This window comes from Gobio gobio (assembly GCF_949357685.1).
Source record: "Gobio gobio genome assembly, chromosome: 20".
In the NCBI taxonomy this organism is placed as follows: domain Eukaryota; kingdom Metazoa; phylum Chordata; class Actinopteri; order Cypriniformes; family Gobionidae; genus Gobio; species Gobio gobio.
The window spans coordinates 2,063,088-2,087,095 of NC_137113.1; the positions used below are offsets into that span (position 1 = coordinate 2,063,088).

Here is a 24,008-nt window from a genome sequence, read left to right on the forward strand (position 1 = left end):
ACATCCCACAGATGCTTGATTGGATTGAGATTTGGGGAATTTGGAGGCCGGTTGCACAAAACAAGTTGAGCAAACTCTGGGTTACAGAGTAAGTTTTGGGTTAACAAATCCAACCTGGGTTAATTAGGGTTAATATGTTTCATGACGCTGGTTATCAACTTTCTCTCTCAACCCAGGTTTAAACCCTGAGTCAATGATTGATCATCATGCGCATGCACATAAAAGCCACACCTTTTCCGCTATCAGCCAATAGCATTCAACATGGAAAAAAGCAGGTGTGCGTATTTCACAGTGGAAGAGCAAGAATTAATAATGAGGAAATATGATGACTTTAAGTCCATTTAACAGCAAAAAGCAACACAGTTGCAGCGGCCAAAGCTCGGGAGAAGCATAAACGCGTACGTTTTTACACATTGATATTTATAGGTTCACAACGAGGATAAACAGATTGAAAACTCATAGCATAAACATATCGCATATAATTTAATGTGAAATTAGTGTACTTAAATAATTACTTAAAAGTGAATAAAAGATATGTAAAACATGTTTTTACTATTTAATAGTGATTTTTAACTATTTATTTTATACTTAGATGCAACCCGAACTGCGAAAGGTCTTGGCAGCAGATAAAAATAAAATACAAAAACATTGTTCAAAGTGGTGAGTAATTGCAATGAGGTTTTTATTAGGTGCGGAGGCTCCTATTGTAATCGTTAGATTTCTTATTATTATTATTCCGCCATGGAAGTCTATGGCAGCCCATAGAACCGTTTGCGGGAAAATTATGACATTTGGTACACTGATAGAAGTCATTACCAATAGTAACCACACCCATTTTGGAGTCTCTAACTCAATCCCTCTAGCGCCACCACCTGTCCAAAGTTTGACTCATATTTTTGCTAATAACTTTTGAACCCTAAAAGCTAGAAACAAAAAACGTTATTTCCTTCATTACAATTTTCCCGCCATTTTGAATGAACCGAAACCCAACTTTTTCGAACTCCTCCTAGGCCGTTGGTCCGATTTACACGAAAATTGAACCAGATCATCTCCAGACAGGGTTGACAAAAAAACATGGATTTCAAGTTGATTCCTTAAATCGTTTTTGATTAACACGCAAACAAATTTTATGTAACGCTTGAAAAAACACACTTAAGGCAATATCTCCGCAACGCTTTATTGTATTCAAACCAAACTTGGTACATGTCATCACAAGCATGACCTGAGGCAACATGCAGCGTTTCGGCGCAGCGCCACCTACTGGTCCGGAGATACGAAAAATGGCTATTTTTGCTTATAACTTCTGAACTATTTGTCCAAAAATCATAAAAGTTGTCTCGTTAGATTCAGGACGGCTGCACGAGAATATGAGCAGATCCGGCGTTCGGGAATCCATGAAATACACACTTAAGCCCCATTTTGAGAACTACACCGAGACCTAAAGCACGATCAATGTAGAATTCAACAGCTGAGATACGCGCGTCTTCCTCTGCTTGTAAACAAATCTCTTCTGGGTCATGTGTCCGAACGCCGGATCTGCTCATATTCTCGCGCATGCGTCGTGGAGACACACACGGAAGACAAGAACAAGCTGGATAAAGGCGTTATTTTGATTTTTTTTTGCGCACAAAAACTATTGTCGTCGCTTCGTAAAATTATTGTAGAGTCACTGTGGTGAGATGGACTTTGTAACGACGTTTTTAGTGCCTTTTATGGGTCTTGTGAGTGTAAATGTACTGAATGCCAATGGAGGCCTATCTGAAGCCTTTCTCAGCATCAGCTTTACACTAAAATATCTTCATTTGTGTCTGAAGATGAACGGAGGTCTGACGGGTGTCCAACCACATGAGGGTGAGGAATTAATGACAGAATTTACATTTTTGGGTGAACTAACCCTTTAAAATCAATTGAAATACTGTGCTGTTATTGCATCTCTCAGTGCTCTGCCAGATGGAAAGTCCAATGTAATGGGGTCAGTTTCATCAGGGGGGAGTTGGTGGTTTGGTGGTGGCACTTTCTCTTTTCTTATAGTGGCTATATTGTGCAGTATTGCACATGCAGCCACTATCTGGGATGCTCTCTGTGGTGATCTTCTCAGGCCACGTAGACAATTAAATCGTGCCTTCAGAAAACCAAAGGTATTCTCAATTCTGCCCCTGGTTTTGCTGTGGGCCAGGTTGAATTGCTGCTGGGGCCTTGTGTCAGGGTCAGGGGTCATTAAATATCGCTGACAAGCATAACCCCTGTCTCCAACCAACAAGCCATCAAACATCCCTGTCAAGAAGCATAAAATAACTGATATAAGTAAATGCAATAGTTCAATTTAAGTATTTGTGAATCTCCCCCCTCCGCTCTCTTTATACCTTCCTCAAAGCGCTGACCTAACACAGATTCCCGAAAGATTCTGGAGTCATGTACCGAGCCAGGCCATCTAGCATCCAAACTTGTGATCAAGTACTGATTGTCACAAGTCATCTGCAATTAACAGGCATGTCAGTATAACAGATGTATGTCCATAGGTTAAAAATCATATCAGATTTGCTAAGAGTCTAATAAAGAAATGAGAAGGCATCTCGGACTGTACCTGGACATTGAGGGAGTGAATAGATTTTCTGTTCACAAAATCAGCCTCATGCTCACCTAGGGCTGCAGAAATTACAATATGTGTGACCCTAGGAAATCCTTTTCAAAAACATTGGTTATGCAACTTTAAAGTCTTTAACATAAGATGAATCGTAATAGGTAGGCAGTATTTGAAATGATCTCACCAGCTATTCTGTAAAACCCCTCTTTAATAGCCAGCGTCTCTAAGTGGCCAGGAAAAACAATGAATAGCTACATCAATGTATTCCTGCAATGCAATGACCACTTTCCGTATTGCTCTGCAGGCGGTATGTTTGCTTATGTTTTCAGCATCACCCACTGCATGCAAATATGTACCACTAGCAAAGAACCGCAAAGCAATTCATATAAGTCGCGGTACATTAAAGCTACACTGTGTAACTTTTTTAGTCTATTCTTAGCTAAAAACACTTAGTTCTTTCAAAAATATATGTGCTCATTAAAGTATATTTACTTCTTTCAAGTAATAAAGTATTCTCGTAAGTTTATAATATGCCATTGAAAATACATAAGGTAATGGGATCTAACGGTGGTCGCCATGTTGCTCCTCCATCTTGAAAGTACATTAGCCAAAGAGGGACATACCCGTAAATTCAAGCTTCGCTTTTCGCGTTTTAACCGGTTTTAATACTCGATGGCACTGTACAAAATTCCCTCCCTCGCGCATGTGCGCGTCAACTTGTTCAGACTTGTCTGCTGCATGTGCAGAGAGTTTTCATCTCAGCAGCTCCAGTAACAGAGTTATACCGAGTTTTCCTGGCTTGTTTATTCCTCAAAAGTCTGTTTTTCCTTGTGTGGTATTTCTATGCGTTAATAATTCCGTAAGTAATAATAGTTATTGTCATTGTAGATGTGTTTCAGAGTGTGTCATTGCGTAATTCAGTTGATGTCACCGCAGAAGTATTTTTGTGTCAACATACAATAGCGTAATGCTCACCTATTTGAATAATCATTCAGTTATTTTGTTATCAACAATGTTTATTCGTTTTTAGAAAATATTTGCTTGTAATGTATGTTGATGGAAATATGTATCAGGTCTGATCGGCATATTAACAAATGTTATACAGAGCGCACTGCAGTGCTAACGTTAAAGCGGCGCACACACTTTTGTAACCGGACACCGCTTGTTAGCAGCAGCATTTAGCGCCTATATGTGGTACAATAAGCTCTGGTTTACGGTTACATTATACAAATGTAACTTATAAGTATACTTATACAGTTCTTAACTGTGTATGTATATTTACCATCCTTATTTGTTCTCTCACAGAAACCACATTTATGTACATATCCACGCAAACCTGTTTATGCCTTGCAATTGAATGACTGAATAAACATTACTGTCATTAAAGTTCACTCTGGATTAGCTGCAGTTCTTTCTAGCCGAATAATTAGGCCAGTTGAGTTCCAACCATCCCACTGCGCACAGAATATCCCACAGGCACCGTGTCGAATGTGGACGAGGTCGAGCTGGAAGCCATGTTAATCTTGGACTAAATCGGCCACCGTAGGAGTTGAAACGAAATCAGAATTGAGAGGAACAGAAACTAAAATTCACTGGATGGTCATATACCTTTTCACCACTAGATGGGGGAAAATATCACACAGTGTAGCTTTAAAGCTGTGTATATACATACACAGTTAAGAACTGTATAACTTGAAATAATAGGCCTCAGGCTGAGGTAAAAATGTGCTGCCATTCTGGGTAATGGAAGAATAGGACGCAGGAGAAAAAAGTTTTACCAATAAAAACAAAAATCTAGTAATTTTTGCTCATGGCTTAACTGAATCATCAAAGGTCAGCAGCACGACATTGGTCAATAAAGGTAGATTAAATGCATACAAATATTAGTTTTATTTAACATTCATATTTGAGGTTTGCATAGTACTCTGATTTTGCATTTGACTGATTTTATTAATTTTGAGGAGTACAGAATCTTCATTGTGCAAGTGAGATGAGTAAATGCTCACATTTAGTCTAGAACTACAATAACACACACACACACACGCCTCTGCACTTACTCTCACTTTTCTCAACATGGGGACAGGAGAGCTGTCAGTCAAATAAATGTGAAAAAGTAACTTGCGTTACTTTTTTGAAAAAGTATCTCAGATATTTTGTTGTAAATTTGAAAAGTAATGCGTTACTTTACTAGTTACTTGAAAAAGTAGTATTATTACGTAACTCAAGTTACTTGTAATGCGTTTCCCCCAACACTGCTTACCTGGGTTAAAACCTAAACCGGATTTGTGCAACAGGCCACAAGTCAGCACATTTTTGCTTTGTGGAGAGATCATCAGTGTTATTCGTGTCCCCTTTCAGTGGTCATAATGTTATGCCTGATTGGTGTAGTTCAAGTTTAGCTGGCTATTCCACTTTTGGCTCAATAAGATTTGGGGGCAACTCTCAAATATTTACTATATAAATATATTTAAAAAAAAAGATTACAATTTAAATTGTATATTTTATTAAATAAATCGAGATGTTTTAAAAAAAAAGTTTTCAGTTTTAATCGTTTCGTAAATTGTGATGTCCCTCGCCAGCTGCCGTACTGGACTACAATTCCGCACCGGACTACATTCTCCATTAGTGACGCGAGGAGCGCCGCTGACTGAACTCTCATCAACACACGAACGAGACTAATAATCACAAACAACCGTGAGTACACAGACAACACTCAGTATAATATGGCGTATTTAGGATCAAACTCGAGATTTAGATGTTTTAATGTGTGTGATTGTAATCTAATCGGTGTGTTTGTATGTTTCGAAGCTCAGATAGGGAAGAGCAGGTTAACGCTAATGCTAACGCTAACAGCAAAATTATCAGGAATAAACGCAATTATTAACATATACATATGCTCTAAATGAACTCCACACGATATATGTAGCACAATATAGTTTATGAGGATGACAAAAGAATCAGAATACTGATTAATTGAGTCTGTTTTAGTGATTTCTGTGAGGAAAGTGTGTGTTAGTACTTTTTGTTATTGCTGTTATCTGATATGATATCAAGTCACATACAGGTTATTCAGGATTATTAGTGAAGGGGAATGTCATTTCAGGTGTGACAGGTAAATCCCATCATGTTGTTGTTGTCCCTTCAGGAGTTTGGAGGAAGATGAGGGTGAAGGAGATTCTCAGGACGGCCTCTCAGGCATGGAGTCCTGCCAGACAGCATCCCACATACCTGGCCTTAGGTATGGAGGTTTCACCTGGATGACAGCGTGTTATTCATTGAGAGTGCTTGATTAATCTCATCTTCTTGACGTCCTCATGTCTCTAGGCACCGCAGCGCAGCAGTTGGACGCGTCCTTCAACACCAGCTCTGCTCTGGAGATCTTTGAGATGGATTTTGCTGATACATCCATGGACATGAAGCTCAGAGGAACTCTGCCCACCTCCAACAGGTCGGTGGCCGGACACTAGCGCTCAGAAGTGTGAGATTTTGTAGTGGTTTTGGGACATGCTCACCGAGGCTGCTCAAAAATATGGTAAAAATGGTGAAATATTACTCAAAATCTTACTTAAATCAGCGTCAAAGTGTGATTTATTCCTGTGATCAAAGCTGAATTTATCATCATTACTCCAGTCTTCAGAGTCACATGACCCTTCAGACTTAAGACATACTAAACAAAACTTGAAATTATGACATAAAAAGTCAAAATTCTGGAACACCAAGTTGGAATTATCACTTAAAATGTAAAAAATTGACATACTAAGTTGAAATTATGACTTGAGTCACAATTATAATAAATCGAAATTGACATACTAAATTGAAATTATGACTTGAGTCACAATTATAATAAATCGAAATTGACATAAATTGTCAATTTTGACTGACAATTTTAAATTTAAGTCATAATTTTGACTTTTATTCTCATTATTTAATTTTTTTTTGACATACTAAAACACAATTATGATATACTAAGTTGAAATGATGACATAAAAAGTAAAAATTCTGGAACACCAAGTTGGAATTATCACTTGAAATGTAAAAAATTGACATACTAAGTTGAAATTATGACTTGAGTCACAATTATAATAAATCGAAATTGACATAAATTGTCAATTTTGACTGTCAATTTTAAATTTAAGTCATAATTTTGACTTTTATTCTCATTATTTTGATTTTTTTTTTGGACATACTAAAACACAATCATGATATACTACGTTGAAATTATGACAAAAGTCAAAATTATCATTTAAATGTAAAAATTGACATTGTAAATTGAAATTCAGTCAATTTCAACTCTGTCATAAGCTCAGCTTTATCTCATACTTATGATTTTAAATCATAATTTACTCATTATTTTGAATGTTTATGTCATAATTAATTATTCTGGCCTTAGATAAAACTGAAGTCTCTTCTGCTCATCAGGGCGGCATTTATTAGATCATAAATACAGTAAAAACAGTGAAATATTCCTCTGGTGTAGATCTGTTCTTTATGTGAATATACAGTAAAGTGTGATTTATTCCTGTGATCAAATCATCATTACTCCAGTCTTCAGAGTCACATGACCCTTCAGACTTAAGACATACTAAAACAAAACTTGACATTATGATCAAAATTCTGGAACACCAAGTTGAAATTATCACTTAAAATGTAAAAATTGACATACAAAGTTGAAATTATGACTTGAGTCACAATTATAATAAATCGAAATTGACATAAATTGTCAATTTTGACTGTCAATTTTAAATTTGCCATAATTTTGACTTTTATTCTCATTATTTAAATTTTTTTTGACATACTAAAACACAATTATGATATACTAAGTTGAAATGATGACATAAGTAATCTCATAATCTCAGCTTTATCTCATACTTATGATTTTAAATCATAATTTACTCATTATTTTGAATGGTAATGTCATAATTATTAATTCTGGCCTTAGATAAAACTACTGAAGTCTCTTCTGCTCACCAAAGCTGCATTTATTAGATCATAAATACAGTAAAAACAGTGAAATATTCCTCTGGTGTAGATCATCTGTTCTCTGTGTGATAGTAAAGGGTCATTTATTCTGTCGGGGTAACGGTTTAGGACCCAGGACCAGTAGTGAAAAATGAAGAACAAGAGTCAGGGGTGCAATTAATTAAAGATACATTTACTGAAGAATAGTTTCATCAGCAGAAGTTTCAAGTCTCACCAGGAGTTCGTAGGTCGCGTTCCCTCTACCCGCCTATCGTACATACAATATCTCAACACTTATACAGTTTTCAAGGTCTAGACACGCCATTACTGCCAGGTGGATGATTCTGATTGGCTCAGAGAAAATGGACAGTCATGGTAAATTTCCACACATTGATCACTTTATTTAAATTTCACCCCGTAATGAGGCATGGAGTGACCTTCCAGATTCTGGAGCAGGCGCCAGCGTGCCCAAAACAACACATCCACCCATCTCTTAGGATGATCTGTAACACGGCATACAACACACACACACACACACACACACACACACACACACACACACACACACACACACACACACACACACACACACACACTCACACTCACACACTCACACTCACACTCACACTCACACTCACACTCACACACTCACACACTCTCTCTCTCTCTCTCTCTCTCTCTCTCTCTCTCTCTCTCTCACACACACACACACACTCACGCTCACACACTCACACACTCACACACTCACACACACACACACACACACACACACACACACACACACACACACACACACACACACACACACACACACACACACACACACACACACACACACACACTCTCTCTCTCACTCTCTCTCTCTCTCTCTCTCTCTCTCACACACTCACGCTCACACACTCACACACTCACACACTCACACACACACACACACACACACACACACACACACACACACACACACACACACACACACACACACACACACACACACACACACACACACACTCTCTCACTCTCTCTCTCTCTCTCTCTCTCTCTCTCTCTCTCTCACACACACACACACTCACGCTCACACACTCACACACTCACACACAGATACACAGTCTCTCCAAGGTTGGAGTTGGTGACCTCTAGACAAGAAAACGTTTCCCAAAACATTCAGATAACATGTGCTTTCTCTCAGTGAGAGGTACAGACAATATTCATCTTGATTCTTTAGTGTTTCAGTAAAAGGAAATATAAAATATAATATATCCATATTTCATCTCTGGAAGCCGGGCTAAGTGAGCAAGCACTGTTACTGCACTCCCGTCAGGTCAGGAGTGTGTGATGCCCCCAAAACCCAAACACACGTTTGGGTCTGTTCTTCATACCTCGCTTAATACATCTGAGATGATCTGACAGATCCCAGATCTTTTAATCGTGATAACTGATGTCTGGCTAATTTGGTTCTTCAAACGAATTTGCGGATTGGATTTAAATATCTGGATTAAATGATCTAAGATTACTGCGCGTTCTTGTTTTCCTGAAGAGGGCAGATGCAGCGATACTCCAAACCACGATCAGCAATGCAGCGATTGGCTGGCGTCAAGACAGCAACGTAATGACATCATATAATTAAAAAACTTGCCAAATTACTCCTTTATAAGGACCTTTATAAGGAAAGAGGCTAAACGACCAAACCAACATAAAAGTTATTATACGTTTTTTAACATGATTACCAATTATTTATATTCACGATTTTATACAGCACTTGTAAACCCTTTAAATTTTTATTTCAATGTTGTAATTACATTTTTAACGTGACAATATTAAAGTTTCTTAAAGCTACACTGTGTGATATTTTCCCCCATCTAGTGGTGAACTTGTATATGACCATCCAGTGAATATTAGTTTCTGTTCCTCTCAATTCCGATTTCGTTTTAACTCCTACGGTGGCTGATTTAGTCCAAGATTAACATGGCTTCCAGTTCGACCTCGTCCACATTTGATGCCATCGAGTGTTAAAACGCGGAAGGCGAAGCTTGAATTTACGGGTATGTCCCTCTTTGGCTAATGTACTTTCAAGATGGAGGAGCAACATGGCGACCGGCATTCAAACCCTCACCCGTATGTGTTTACAATGGCATATTATAAACTTACGAGAATACTTTATTACTTGAAAGAAGTAAATATACATTAATGAGCACATATATTTTTGAAAGAACTAAGTGTTTTTAGCTAAGAATAAACTAAAAAAGTTACACAGTGTAGCTTTAAGGGTCAAGATCAAATTCTCTGCATCTCCAAGTGGCTGTGTCTATAGTATTATAAAATATTATAAAGTATTTAAAATTATTATTATTGCCCCTGGTTCAGTAATGAACTCTTGTAATAAAGTCGCAGTGGCTGGGACAGATTTTAAGTATCACCTCAAGATGCGATCGAGTCCTGTTTACATGAAATAAGCCGCTCGAGCAGGTTTAAGCTCACGGAGCTGTTGCTATGACAACAAGTCCAGGATGAGCTTCGAAGAACCAAACAATCCAAGATCATGTCAAATCGTCAACATCAAATCCAGCTAACTGAGTTAGCGACGTACGAAGAACGGCCCCTGATATCAAGCGTTTCGAGACACATCACCAGAGTTGCCAAGTCCACGTATAACACGCGACTTTGGGCTTCTTTTTTTGGTAAGTCGCGTAAAAAAATCACGGGTTGCGTTTTTTTGGGGATTATTTAAAAAAAATGTGGTTGCTTGTTAGGAAAATATAATAAGCAACTTTGTTTCTTTACATTTATGTTCGCTGTTTTGTCCAATACACCAATTATATTATTATAATTATATAATTATAATAAATTATATTAGCTAAATAATTAGCTAATAGTCAATCAGTGCAACGATACAAGTGATGTAGGTTGTGACGTTATAAACGCATGTAATGATGGTTGTGACTAGGGATCGACCGATATGGATTTTTTAGTGGCGATACCGATTTTTTTTCATCAGCCTTAGCCGATGACGATACGGCTGCCGATTTTCTTAAGCCGATATTTGGAGCCGATACTGCTTTTGCTCCCTCAATTTACAACATAAAAATGACACAATGATCACGATGATAACAATTTAAAATTTACAATTTAAAAAAGGAACATTTATTGAACTAAAAAAAACTATTTAACAAATAGTAAAAACAGATGAGGTAGAATAAGAAAAAAAAGAATTGTGAAAATGAATTCTGAAAATAAATATTTAAGCATAAATAAAATAATTCCACTATTGCACACAGTATCGACAAGCAAGCAGCATAATAAAGTGCACACTGACTGTACTATACTTCATTTAAAACTATTTACAACCTAGTCATTTAATGGTTACACTCTAAAAAATGCTGAGTTAAAAATAACCCAAGTTGGGTTGAATATGGACTAACCCAGCAATTGGGTTGTTTTGACCTATACTATAATAGGTTAAATGTTGGGTTAAATGTTTGCTTAAAACAACCCAACTGCTGGTTTAAAACAACCCAATCGCTGGGTTAAAACAACCCAACTGCTGGTTTAAAACAACCCAATCGCTGGGTTAAAACAACCCAATCGCTGGGTTAAAACACCCCAATCGCTGGTTTAAAACAACCCAACTGCTGGTTTAAAACAACCCAATCGCTGGTTTAAAACAACCCAATCGCTGGTTTAAAACAACCCAACTGCTGGTTTAAAACAACCCAATCGCTGGTTTAAAACAACCCAATCGCTGGGTTAAAACACCCCAATCGCTGGGTTAAAACAACCCAATCGCTGGTTTAAAACAACCCAGTTGCTGGGTTAGTTCATTTCAATTTCAACCCAACTTGGGTTATTTTTAGCTCAGCATTTTTTAGAGTGTAGGTGCACTTCACTTAATCTCTTGTAGAGCAACACCAGCGATAATTCAGGAAAAAATCTCCCAATGCTCTACCTGAAACTTCAGTCTTTCCACCTTTTACCATCGTGTCAATTCTCAATTGATTTTGATTTAATATGCGCGAGGGAGAGCAAGAGAGTTTGAAGACGGTGAGAGCTGCCCTGTGGACGCCTGTCTGGAAATAATGCTGGGGAAAAATAATAGCCTTATATCGGCCGATACACGTAAAAAAACGCAAATATCGGCCCGATATATCGCTCTAACACTAGTTGTACGTTATAAATGCACATAATGATAGTTAGTAGACGCAAATAGACGTATACATTTTACAGATAATGCCACCAGCAGAGATGTACAGAGATGGAGAGGAAACAGGGAGGAGAGGCACCTCATTTAATTAAAAAAATATGTGTATAATGTATTTATCATTACAGGCTAGTAGTATAGTATTAATAACAGTAGGTATGGTTCGAATTTATTTTGTGTATGGACTGATCTAACTCTGGGGGATACAGGGAATAAGATAAAGCCACAACAATTGTGTGTGTTCCTTTAATAACTCACTAGCAGAAATACAGGTTTAACAGCAGCATTCTGAGTTCTGCATGATCTGACACACACACACACACACACACACACACACGCACGCTTGTGTGAACATGTTTCTGACACGTCTGTGGTATGTGTCACTCTCGCTTTTAAACACTGGTTTGTCTGTTTACAGCAAGATCTAAGAATTTAAATAATTTAAGACCTTTTCAGATCACACATTTTCTCTCAATGGCGTGTTGTTAAAATGGCATTTCCGGCAAGCAGATTTGAAGAGTTAAATCTCACTATATATTTTGCTTAGCACAGATAGGGTACAAAATGGAGGTCACTGAATATTAAATTCCAAAATATTATATACACCGATCAGGCGTAACATTATGACCACTGATGATCTCTTCATCTCCTGTTAGTGGGTGGGATATATTAGGCAGCAAGTGAACATTTCGTCCTCAGAGTTGATGTGTTAGAAGCAGGAAAAATGGGCAAGCGTAAGGATTTGAGCGAGTTTGACAAGGGCCAGATTGTGTTGGGTCAGAGCATCTCCAAAACTGCAGCTCTTGTGGGGTGTTCCCGGTCTGCAGTGGTCAGTCTCTATCAGAAGTGAAGGACCAGTGGAGAACCGGCCACAGGGTCATGGAGGACCAGTGGAGAACCGGCCACAGGGTCATGGAGGACCAGTGGAGAACCGGCCACAGGGTCATGGAGGACCAGTGGAGAACCGGCCACAGGGTCATGAAGGACCAGTGGAGAACCGGCCACAGGGTCATGAAGGACCAGTGGAGAACCGGCCACAGGGTCATGGAGGACCAGTGGAGAACCGGCCACAGGGTCATGGAGGACCAGTGGAGAACCGGCTACAGGGTCATGGAGGACCAGTGGAGAACCAGCCACAGGGTCATGAAGGACCAGTGGAGAACCGGCCACAGGGTCATGAAGGACCAGTGGAGAACCGGCCACAGGGTCATGAAGGACCAGTGGAGAACCGGCTACAGGGTCATGGAGGACCAGTGGAGAACCGGCCACAGGGTCATGAAGGACCAGTGGAGAACCGGCCACAGGGTCATGAAGGACCAGTGGAGAACCGGCCACAGGGTCATGGAGGACCAGTGGAGAACCGGCCACAGGGTCATGGAGGACCAGTGGAGAACCGGCCACAGGGTCATGAAGGACCAGTGGAGAACCGGCCACAGGGTCATGGAGGACCAGTGGAGAACCGGCCACAGGGTCATGAAGGACCAGTGGAGAACCGGCCACAGGGTCATGGAGGACCAGTGGAGAACCAGCCACAGGGTCATGAAGACCAGTGGAGAACCGGCCACAGGGTCATGGAGGACAAGTGGAGAACCGGCCACAGGGTCATGAAGGACCAGTGGAGAACCGGCCACAGGGTCATGAAGGACCAGTGGAGAACCGGCCACAGGGTCATGGAGGACCAGTGGAGAACCGGCCACAGGGTCTTGAAGACCAGTGGAGAACCGGCCACAGGGTCATGGAGGACCAGTGGAGAACCGGCCACAGGGTCATGAAGGACCAGTGGAGAACCGGCCACAGGGTCATGGAGGACCAGTGGAGAACCGGCCACAGGGTCATGAAGAACCAGTGGAGAACCGGCCACAGGGTCATGAAGGACCAGTGGAGAACCGGCCACAGGGTCATGAAGGACCAGTGGAGAACCGGCCACAGGGTCATGGAGGACCAGTGGAGAACCGGCCACAGGGTCATGGAGGACCAGTGGAGAACCGGCCACAGGGTCATGAAGGACCAGTGGAGAACCGGCCACAGGGTCATGGAGGACCAGTGGAGAACCGGCCACAGGGTCATGGAGGACCAGTGGAGAACCGGCCACAGGGTCATGGAGGACCAGTGGAGAACCGGCCACAGGGTCATGGAGGACCAGTGGAGAACCGGCCACAGGGTCATGAAGGACCAGTGGAGAACCGGCCACAGGGTCATGGAGGACCAGTGGAGAACCGGCCACAGGGTCATGGAGGACCAGTGGAGAACCGGCCACAGGGTCATGAAGGACCAGTGGAGAACCGGCCACAGGGTCATGAAGACCAGTGGAGAACCGGCCACAGGGTCATGGAGGACCAGTGGAGAACCGGCCACAGGGTCATGAAGGACCAGTGGAGAACCGGCCACAGGGTCATGGAGGACCAGTGGAGAACCGGCCACAGGGTCATGAAGACCAGTGGAGAACCGGCCACAGGGTCATGGAGAACCAGTGGAGAACCGGCCACAGGGTCATGAAGGACAAGTGGAGAACCGGCCACAGGGTCATGAAGACCAGTGGAGAACCGGCCACAGGGTCATGAAGGACAAGTGGAGAACCGGCCACAGGGTCATGAAGACCAGTGGAGAACCGGCCACAGGGTCATGAAGGACAATTGGAGAACCGGCCACAGGGTCATGAAGGACCAGTGGAGAACCGGCCACAGGGTCATGAAGGACCAGTGGAGAACCGGCCACAGGGTCATGAAGACCAGTGGAGAACCGGCCACAGGGTCATGGAGGACCAGTGGAGAACCGGCCACAGGGTCATGGAGGACCAGTGGAGAACCGGCCACAGGGTCATGGAGGACCAGTGGAGAACCGGCCACAGGGTCATGAAGACCAGTGGAGAACCGGCCACAGGGTCATGGAGGACCAGTGGAGAACCGGCCACAGGGTCATGAAGACCAGTGGAGAACCGGCCACAGGGTCATGGAGAACCAGTGGAGAACCGGCCACAGGGTCATGAAGGACCAGTGGAGAACCGGCCACAGGGTCATGGAGGACCAGTGGAGAACCGGCCACAGGGTCATGGAGGACCAGTGGAGAACCGGCCACAGGGTCATGAAGGACCAGTGGAGAACCGGCCACAGGGTCATGGAGGACCAGTGGAGAACCGGCCACAGGGTCTTGAAGACCAGTGGAGAACCGGCCACAGGGTCATGGAGGACCAGTGGAGAACCGGCCACAGGGTCATGAAGGACCAGTGGAGAACCGGCCACAGGGTCATGGAGGACCAGTGGAGAACCGGCCACAGGGTCATGAAGAACCAGTGGAGAACCGGCCACAGGGTCATGAAGGACCAGTGGAGAACCGGCCACAGGGTCATGAAGGACCAGTGGAGAACCGGCCACAGGGTCATGGAGGACCAGTGGAGAACCGGCCACAGGGTCATGAAGGACCAGTGGAGAACCGGCCACAGGGTCATGGAGGACCAGTGGAGAACCGGCCACAGGGTCATGGAGGACCAGTGGAGAACCGGCCACAGGGTCATGGAGGACCAGTGGAGAACCGGCCACAGGGTCATGAAGGACCAGTGGAGAACCGGCCACAGGGTCATGGAGGACCAGTGGAGAACCGGCCACAGGGTCATGGAGGACCAGTGGAGAACCGGCCACAGGGTCATGAAGGACCAGTGGAGAACCGGCCACAGGGTCATGAAGACCAGTGGAGAACCGGCCACAGGGTCATGGAGGACCAGTGGAGAACCGGCCACAGGGTCATGAAGGACCAGTGGAGAACCGGCCACAGGGTCATGGAGGACCAGTGGAGAACCGGCCACAGGGTCATGAAGACCAGTGGAGAACCGGCCACAGGGTCATGGAGAACCAGTGGAGAACCGGCCACAGGGTCATGAAGGACAAGTGGAGAACCGGCCACAGGGTCATGAAGACCAGTGGAGAACCGGCCACAGGGTCATGAAGGACAAGTGGAGAACCGGCCACAGGGTCATGAAGACCAGTGGAGAACCGGCCACAGGGTCATGAAGGACAAGTGGAGAACCGGCCACAGGGTCATGAAGGACCAGTGGAGAACCGGCCACAGGGTCATGAAGGACCAGTGGAGAACCGGCCACAGGGTCATGAAGACCAGTGGAGAACCGGCCACAGGGTCATGGAGGACCAGTGGAGAACCGGCCACAGGGTCATGGAGGACCAGTGGAGAACCGGCCACAGGGTCATGGAGGACCAGTGGAGAACCGGCCACAGGGTCATGAAGACCAGTGGAGAACCGGCCACAGGGTCATGGAGGACCAGTGGAGAACCGGCCACAGGGTCATGAAGACCAGTGGAGAACCGGCCACAGGGTCATGGAGAACCAGTGGAGAACCGGCCACAGGGTCATGAAGTACAAGTGGAGAACCGGCCACAGGGTCATGAAGGACCAGTGGAGAACCGGCCACAGGGTCATGAAGGACCAGTGGAGAACCGGCCACAGGGTCATGAAGGACCAGTGGAGAACCGGCCACAGGGTCATGGAGGACCAGTGGAGAACCGGCCACAGGGTCATGGAGGACCAGTGGAGAACCGGCCACAGGGTCATGGAGGACCAGTGGAGAACCGGCCACAGGGTCATGAAGGACCAGTGGAGAACCGGCCACAGGGTCATGGAGGACCAGTGGAGAACCGGCCACAGGGTCATGGAGGACCAGTGGAGAACCGGCCACAGGGTCATGAAGACCAGTGGAGAACCGGCCACAGGGTCATGGAGGACCAGTGGAGAACCGGCCACAGGGTCATGGAGGACCAGTGGAGAACCGGCCACAGGGTCATGGAGGACCAGTGGAGAACCGGCCACAGGGTCATGGAGGACCAGTGGAGAACCGGCCACAGGGTCATGGAGGACCAGTGGAGAACCGGCCACAGGGTCATGGAGGACCAGTGGAGAACCGGCCACAGGGTCATGGAGGACCAGTGGAGAACCGGCCACAGGGTCATGGAGGACCAGTGGAGAACCGGCCACAGGGTCATGGAGGACCAGTGGAGAACCGGCCACAGGGTCATGGAGGACCAGTGGAGAACCGGCCACAGGGTCATGAAGACCAGTGGAGAACCGGCCACAGGGTCATGAAGACCAGTGGAGAACCGGCCACAGGGTCATGAAGACCAGTGGAGAACCGGCCACAGGGTCATGGGCGGCTCACTGATGCCCGTGGGGAGCGAAGGCTGGCCCAAAGCGCTCCAGGAGAAATATGTCATAAACACCTCTGCCTCTTTTCATTTTCATTAAAAAATATATATTAATCATTAAAGGGATAGTTCACCCAAAAATGAAAATGACCCCATGATTTACTCTCCCTCAAGTCATCTGAGGTGTGTATGACATTCTTCTTTCAGGCGAACACAATCTGAGTTATATTATAAAAGTCCAGGCTAATCCAAGCTTTATAATGGCAGTAATAGTTGCTCTGTTTTTGAAGTCTATAAAAAGTGCATCTGGGGCTCTTCGGTCATTTCTGACCCTGATTTTTTTAAATGTTAAAAATCGTAGCTTGAATGGTCCTAAACTTGGTGACTTTATTGGTACTTGGTATATGAACATCCAAAAAAATGTCAGGATTTGAAAAGTCTAACTGGTCGTAAAAAAAAAAGTCACACTCCGGACCTTCGGGTCAAAAATGACCCCCATAGGAAATGAATGGGAAATTGGCAAAAATATGAAAATACAGAGTTTTTTTGCGCATACAATCTACAAATCAGCCAGGATGCAGAAAAAAGGAGTCAACAGTGAAGATCTCTAAAACATCAAGAGTGCAAAACAGACAAAAAAACTCGCACACAAAACACAATTAGCTTTTGGAATGGCACACGTTAATTTGTGTGCGCGGGTGTTTTTGTGTGTATAAGTGTGTGAGTTTTGCACTCTTGATGTTTTAGAGATCTTCACAGTTGAGTCCTTTTTTTCTGCATCCTGACTGATTTGTAGATTGTATGCACAAAAAAACTCTATTTTCTTATTTTTGCCAATTTCCCGGTCATTTCCTATGGGGGTCATTTTTGACCCGAAGGTCCTGAGTGTGACCCATAAACGAAGAACCCCAGAGGGTTAATTATCAAACAGACGAGCTACTGGAGGTCAAACTGTGTGTGTGTGTGTGTGTTTGCAGGTTTCACAGTCTGATCTGGGTGGCGTTTGATATGGACGTGACGGAGGGTTCATCGGGCCGGCTCATCGGAGGCAGTGAGAACGGAAGCGTGACCGTCTTCGGGCCGGACGTGATTTTGGGCGCTGGAGAGGAGGCTGTGATTGGACAGTCCAACAAACACACGGGGCCCGTGCTCGCCCTCGACTACAACCGCTTCCAGGTAGAGCTCGCCGGCTCGGTTCAGAATCAGTCGCGTTTACAAACGCTCATGTGTCTTCTCCTCTCCGTCAGAGCAATCTCATCGCGTCAGGAGCCAATGATTCGGAAATATACATCTGGGACTTGAACAACTTCAGTAATCCCATGACCCCGGGGACCAAGTCTCAGGTAGGAATGTGTTTCTATTGTTCTTGATGCGTTTAGTGTTGTCAGTGTTAATTTTGACAGCAAATTTTTATTTAGTTGTATTTATTTTAGGCCTGTCAAAAGATTAATCGCGATTAATCGCATCCAAAATAAAAGTTTGTGTTTACATAATATATGTGTGTGTACTCTGTTATATATAAATACACACACAAGCATGTATATATTTAAGATTTTTTTTTAATTTTTATATATAAAACATTTATATATATATATATATATATTAGGGATGCCACAATTCTCAATATAATATTGAACCGTTTGGTACGGCCTTCACGGTTCAATATGCGCCTGTGAATTCGGTTTTGCATTTAATTAAGTATTTTTCTACAAATTCTATAATTTGCCTCCATCCCAATATACTGAACAACGCGACATACATTCACATCACAGGTTAGTGGTGGAGTTATACTCACGGAACACTATAGTAATTCACAATCACCAAAGTTCATTATTTGCATGCGTTTTAAAGCCTTGCCGGCGTGTGCGCGATTTAAACATGCGCTTTTCCGAGCGCGCGCACTTAAGTCGTCTTACCGCGCTAATACTGTCAAATTACACACAAGATTTACATAAACACAGTCGGTTATGTCTAAAGTGAAAGTAAAATCGGCGCGTGTCTGTATTAGATGCGTGCAGGTCTTAGACAGCGGCGCAACCTATAGTGAACACGCCGTCCTTAAAGGGACAGTTCACCTCTAAAATAATGTCATTATTTACTCACTCTAATATTGTTCCAAACCTGTATTCATTTCTCATTTCTGAGTGAACCATCCATTTAATGTTAATACAACAACAAAAGACAAAGAGGAAATCGCTCACTGCTCTTGACTGAAAAACTTTAATACAGTAGCTTTAATAAGAATCACTGTATATTTTATAGTGAAGTCTATGTAGTGTTTTATTTTTACATTTATTCATTCAATTTCATACTTAATATATATATATTATAGTATACAATACACTAGGAATGTGTACAAGGGTTTTTTTAAGTAAAGTTTTAAGTTTAAGTAAGGTTTTTCAATTCTTTTAAGTAAAATAAAGCAAGAGTATTGCAATTAGTCTTTTTTCTCCTTAACCTCTTGCTGTTTCTTTCGCCTAAGAATAGAATAACAAAAACTGATGTGACAAGCCATCAGAACCCAACCGAACTGAAAACCGTTGTTAAAAACCGAGGTATGTATTGAACCGTGGACTAACTGTATTGTTGCATCCCTAATATATATATTCTAGATTATATAAATGTATATACATGCAAATATTTCTTAAGTATATACATGCTTGTGTGTGTATTTATATATAAATAATAATTAACAGAGTACACACACATATATTATGTAAACACAAACTTTTATTTTGGATGCGATTAATCGCGATTAGTCTTTTGACTGCCCTAATTTATTTGTATTTATTTATTTGGATGGCTCAATGCATATTGATGAACGTCGTACAATATAAATTGACGTAAATACAAATAGCTAATTTCCATCCGTAGTCCCAGACATGGATAAACAAACAAAAACAAAACAAACATATAAAGATAAAAAATGTCAATGCATAGATAAAATACTTGTTATAATAATTATTTCAGATATTTAAAAATAAAACTATTCCTATGCATAGTCATCCTAAAGTGCTTATTACAAATATACCTATTTTATTAAAGTGCCACCTAATGTTCACAGTTTTGATTGTTAATCAGCCGTCCTTTAAGCTGTTTCTTAAATTAATTAAAAGTGGGGCTTCCTCTAATTAAAGTTGGTAAAGTATTCCAACTTGTGCAGCCTTTAATATATAGGACATTTTGCGCAAAAGTAGACTTTCTAAATTGTACTTCACAATCACCGCAAACAATTGACCTAGTGCTAGTCTCACTATTTCTCTTTTTAGTCATAGTTTTAGTCCTAGTCTTTTGAATAAAATGCCATTTAGTTTTAGTCATATTTTAGTCGCCTGAATTGTTTTTAGTTTTAGTCTAGTTTTAGTCTCCTAAAATCTAATGAGTTTAGTTCAATTGTAATACATTAAGCATTTAAGCATCACATAACCGACTGTCACTTGAACTGACATTTTAACATCATTTTGTGACATTAAAAATACACGAAAGAGCTCAATTAACTTTTTTTGTCTGTTTTAAAAAAAAAAAAACATCTATAGTTTTTATAACTTTGTATTTCTGTTTTAGTCAGTAGGCCATATCAGGTTAAGCTAAAGCGTCAAATAAGTTTGTTTATTTTTTTAAATTTTATTTCAGTTAACATTTATTTAATTTCAAGTAATGACGGCTTTTTAAATGGTTTTAGTGAACTATTATAACCCTGATACTTTATTGAATATGTGTCAAATACTGGTCTTTCCTCCTGACTATGAATTAAATGGGAATTCAATTAAATACAGTTTATTGTATAAGCAAAAACGAATATATAATGCGTGACTTTTAATGATAAACAAGCTGGAAATACACCGGGACTCTTATTTTGAAATCTCTGCTTACTATTGCAGTTGCAGAAGCTCATTCAAGTTCAGATGAGATAAAATATGCATTGTTACAACCGTCTAAAACATATTACTATGTAAACATTGTCATTATTCATCAGCATTAGTTCATAAATTCATTGATTGTGAGCCGCTCTGATCGTTTTTATTTGTTGACGAAAATACAGTTGATTTTCGTTATAGTTTTTGTCATCCAACACTAGTTTATTTAGTTATCGTCTCGTTTTCATCAGTGATCAAAGGTCGTTGACGAAAATAATGACATAATTATTCGTCAACGAAATTAACACTGTGGTAAAGTGAATGTATTTGTCTCTCTGTTCCTTCAGCCCTGTGAGGTAAGATGAAGGGGCTGGTGTGTGTGTGTGTGTGTGTGTGTGCTGGTGAGGTTTGGGTTTGATTAACCTCTTCTCTAGCATCTCTGTGCCCCTATTATGCTTTTTAAGATATGACCTTTCATGTAGTGTGTGTGCTTGTGAATGTAAAAGCTCTGCAAAGTTATGGTCTCCCTAAAGAAAGAAGCGAATCTGAACTGAAACGAGTCGTCTAATTCCAGCTGTAGGTTTGTAACTAATTTGCATAATGTCCGCCCTATGCTCCTGATTGGCTGAGCAGCGTCTCTTAGCCCCGCCCTCACTCACTGTAGTCGTCTCTGAGACTGGAAGAGTTTGGTTGGTGTTGTTCATGGAGAAGATGGTCAAACCCACGCCATCAGTCCTGTTCGCATCACTGGCCGCGTTTCCATTACCCGTCAAATTGCGCAAATTGAAATTGCGAATTGAAAATACGCCCAATGGAAACGTGTCAATTTCGCAAAAACTCCCATATATCGCAAAAAGGTTTTTACGCTCGCATGAGGTGGTTTTTCAGGCAATGCGAAAAAGGAAATTTTCGCAAAACTGCAATGGTTTTTTCGCATTTACAGGTCAGCTACGGTCACGCATTGCTCTCACACAGGGCCTACATATCATTTTTTTTCGTATGTACGAGATCTTATGTCGTTAAAAAGACATATATTTTCTCCTAATAAGGAAAGTGGCGTAACTTTATAATGACGGACCCCGGTGCAGCCACAAATATCATAACTATCTATAGGCCTACTGTAATTATGACATATATTCAAGAAATGTATTAAAACAGAAAGACGCTGTAGTTTCAGCCTTACTCAAAGACTAGGTCAATCCATTCCCGACGATCTTGGTTTGCTTCTTATTTATTAAATATAGCCTACAGCCAAATAGTTGATTAAACATTGATCAAAATTAAAATACAATTTATACAAAACGAAATTAATTTTAAAGAAAGACTTTCTATAAAACACAATTCAATTGTGCTCAAAATCCATGTCTCCAGACATATGCACATCTGATTATGTGCTTTACTCATGCTGCTCACTTTTCATAATCAACATATGAAATTAAAAGATTATAATATTTAGACATAGCTTAACTATATGAAACTAAATAGGCTACGTTTTCTTTAACCCTCTTTCCGACGAAGTTGTCGCCTTTTTGATGAATTTTTTCCTTAGGCTATTCCAGCGGAAACTTAAAATACTCAGTCATTTTTAGCCATACAGATCAGTGCAAGACATAATTATAAACTATAAACTGTCGACTTTTATTTGTGTACACTCACGATAACAGCAAAGGCCGTGGACTCTGGGAACAGATTATTTTGCACTCCACTCCAAACGCCGTCTTCATTTCAAAAATATATTTAGTTTATTAAACGCAAAGTTTTTCATTTCAAAAGCATTTCTAAATTCACTTTATATTTCCAACAAACGAAATTCCGAACCAAAATAACGAAGTGGTAAAAAAAAACGCTGAGTTACCACCATGCAAATTCAAACTTTTCGCTCGTCTCTGCGTCACAATAACCTGGCGTATGTAAAAGTCGATCATTCTTTACAGATGATGGTATGTTTGGACAGAAGACGAGTTCTTTATTAAACTCATAAAAAAACAATAGAATATAAAATGCCACAATTTATCATCATAACACCTCATATGTGCCGCTCAAGTATAAGGTGCTTTCCTTGCCTTCAGTGCTATAACACACACGTCTCTTTGTCGCTGGGATATACAGAAACCTAACAACATACGTAGCATGATTTTTGGAATGATTTATCACGAGAGGAAAAAAAATGTTTTAGTCGCATAACATCAGTTAATGGAAACGCTGTCATTTCGCAATATTTTTTAGTCGACTTTTAGAAAATATCGCAAAAGTTTTGCGCAAATCTGTAATGGAAACGTGGCTAGTGAGATTCAGATATGATAATGAGCATTTGCTTTCCGACCAATCAGAGCGGAGCAGCTCTCAGAGAGGCGGGGCTTAGAGAGACTGAAGCGTTTCAGACTCTGAGAGAGAAGAGCTGAGGCTGCAGTGGAGATCAGGAGAACATTAGTGTGTGTTTGACCTTGAATGCATGAGAACCTGTTGTTTGAACCTTTGAAATGGCGTAATAGGGGCACTTACTGACACTAAACAATGATTTAAACCTTAAAGGGTTAGTTCACCCAAAAAAGTAAATTCTGTCATTAATTCCTCACCCTCATGTGGTTGGACACCCGTCAGACCTCCGTTCATCTTCAGACACAAATGAAGATATTTTAGTGTAAATCTGATGCTGAGAAAGGCTTCAGATAGGCCTCCATTGGCATTCAGTACATTTACACTCACAAGACCCATAAAAGGCACTAAAAACGTCGTTACAAAGTCCATCTCACCACAGCGACTCTACAATCATTTTACGATGCGACGACAATAGTTTTTGTGCGCAAAAAAAAATCAAAATAACACCTTTATCCAGCTTGTTCTTGTCTTCCGTGTGTGTCTCCACGACGCATGCGTGAGAATATGAGCAGATCCGGCGTTCGGACACATGACCCAGAAGAGATTTGTTTACGAGCAGAGGAAGACGCGCGTATCTCAGCTGTTGAATTCTACACTGATCGTGCTTTAGGTCTCGGCGTAGTTCTCAAAATGGGGCTAAAGTGGCATTTCATGGATTCCCGAACGCCGGATCTGCTCATATTCTCGCGCATGCGTCGTGGAGACACACACGGAAGACAAGAACAAGCTGGATAAAGGTGTAATTTTGATTTTTTTTTGCGCACAAAAACTATTGTCGTCGCATCGTAAGATTATTGTAGAGTCACTGTGGTGAGATGGACTTTGTAACGACGTTTTTAGAGCCTTTTATGGGTCTTGTGAGTGTAAATGTACTGAATGCCAATGGAGGC

General features: G+C 41.7%; 2 protein-coding genes across 4 annotated transcripts in view; one reads left to right on the plus strand and one right to left on the minus strand.

The window, feature by feature from the left end:
- Positions 1 to 1,903: 1,903 nt before the first annotated feature.
- On the minus strand, positions 1,904 to 2,953 carry LOC307143763 (putative nuclease HARBI1; the record flags this gene model as incomplete). The annotated part of the gene is made up of 4 exons (XM_079845524.1): positions 1,904 to 2,274; positions 2,364 to 2,475; positions 2,585 to 2,646; positions 2,827 to 2,953. Coding segments are annotated over 4 exons (672 nt in total), but the record flags the coding sequence as incomplete, so codon positions are not given.
- Positions 2,954 to 5,192: 2,239 nt separating this feature from the next.
- The window catches only part of sec31b (SEC31 homolog B, COPII coat complex component), a 71,909-nt gene continuing 53,093 nt past the window's right edge, over positions 5,193 to 24,008 (plus strand). For all 3 annotated transcript variants that reach the window (XR_013815329.1, XM_079801122.1, XM_079801123.1), the window contains exons 1-5: positions 5,193 to 5,278; positions 5,730 to 5,822; positions 5,909 to 6,032; positions 17,860 to 18,058; positions 18,130 to 18,225. Coding sequence is in view for 2 of the 3 variants with exons in the window: in XM_079801122.1 (XP_079657248.1) it covers positions 5,744 to 5,822; positions 5,909 to 6,032; positions 17,860 to 18,058; positions 18,130 to 18,225 (498 nt within the window). In the remaining variant the exon portion in view is untranslated. The remainder of the gene's footprint in view (positions 5,279 to 5,729; positions 5,823 to 5,908; positions 6,033 to 17,859; positions 18,059 to 18,129; positions 18,226 to 24,008) is intronic.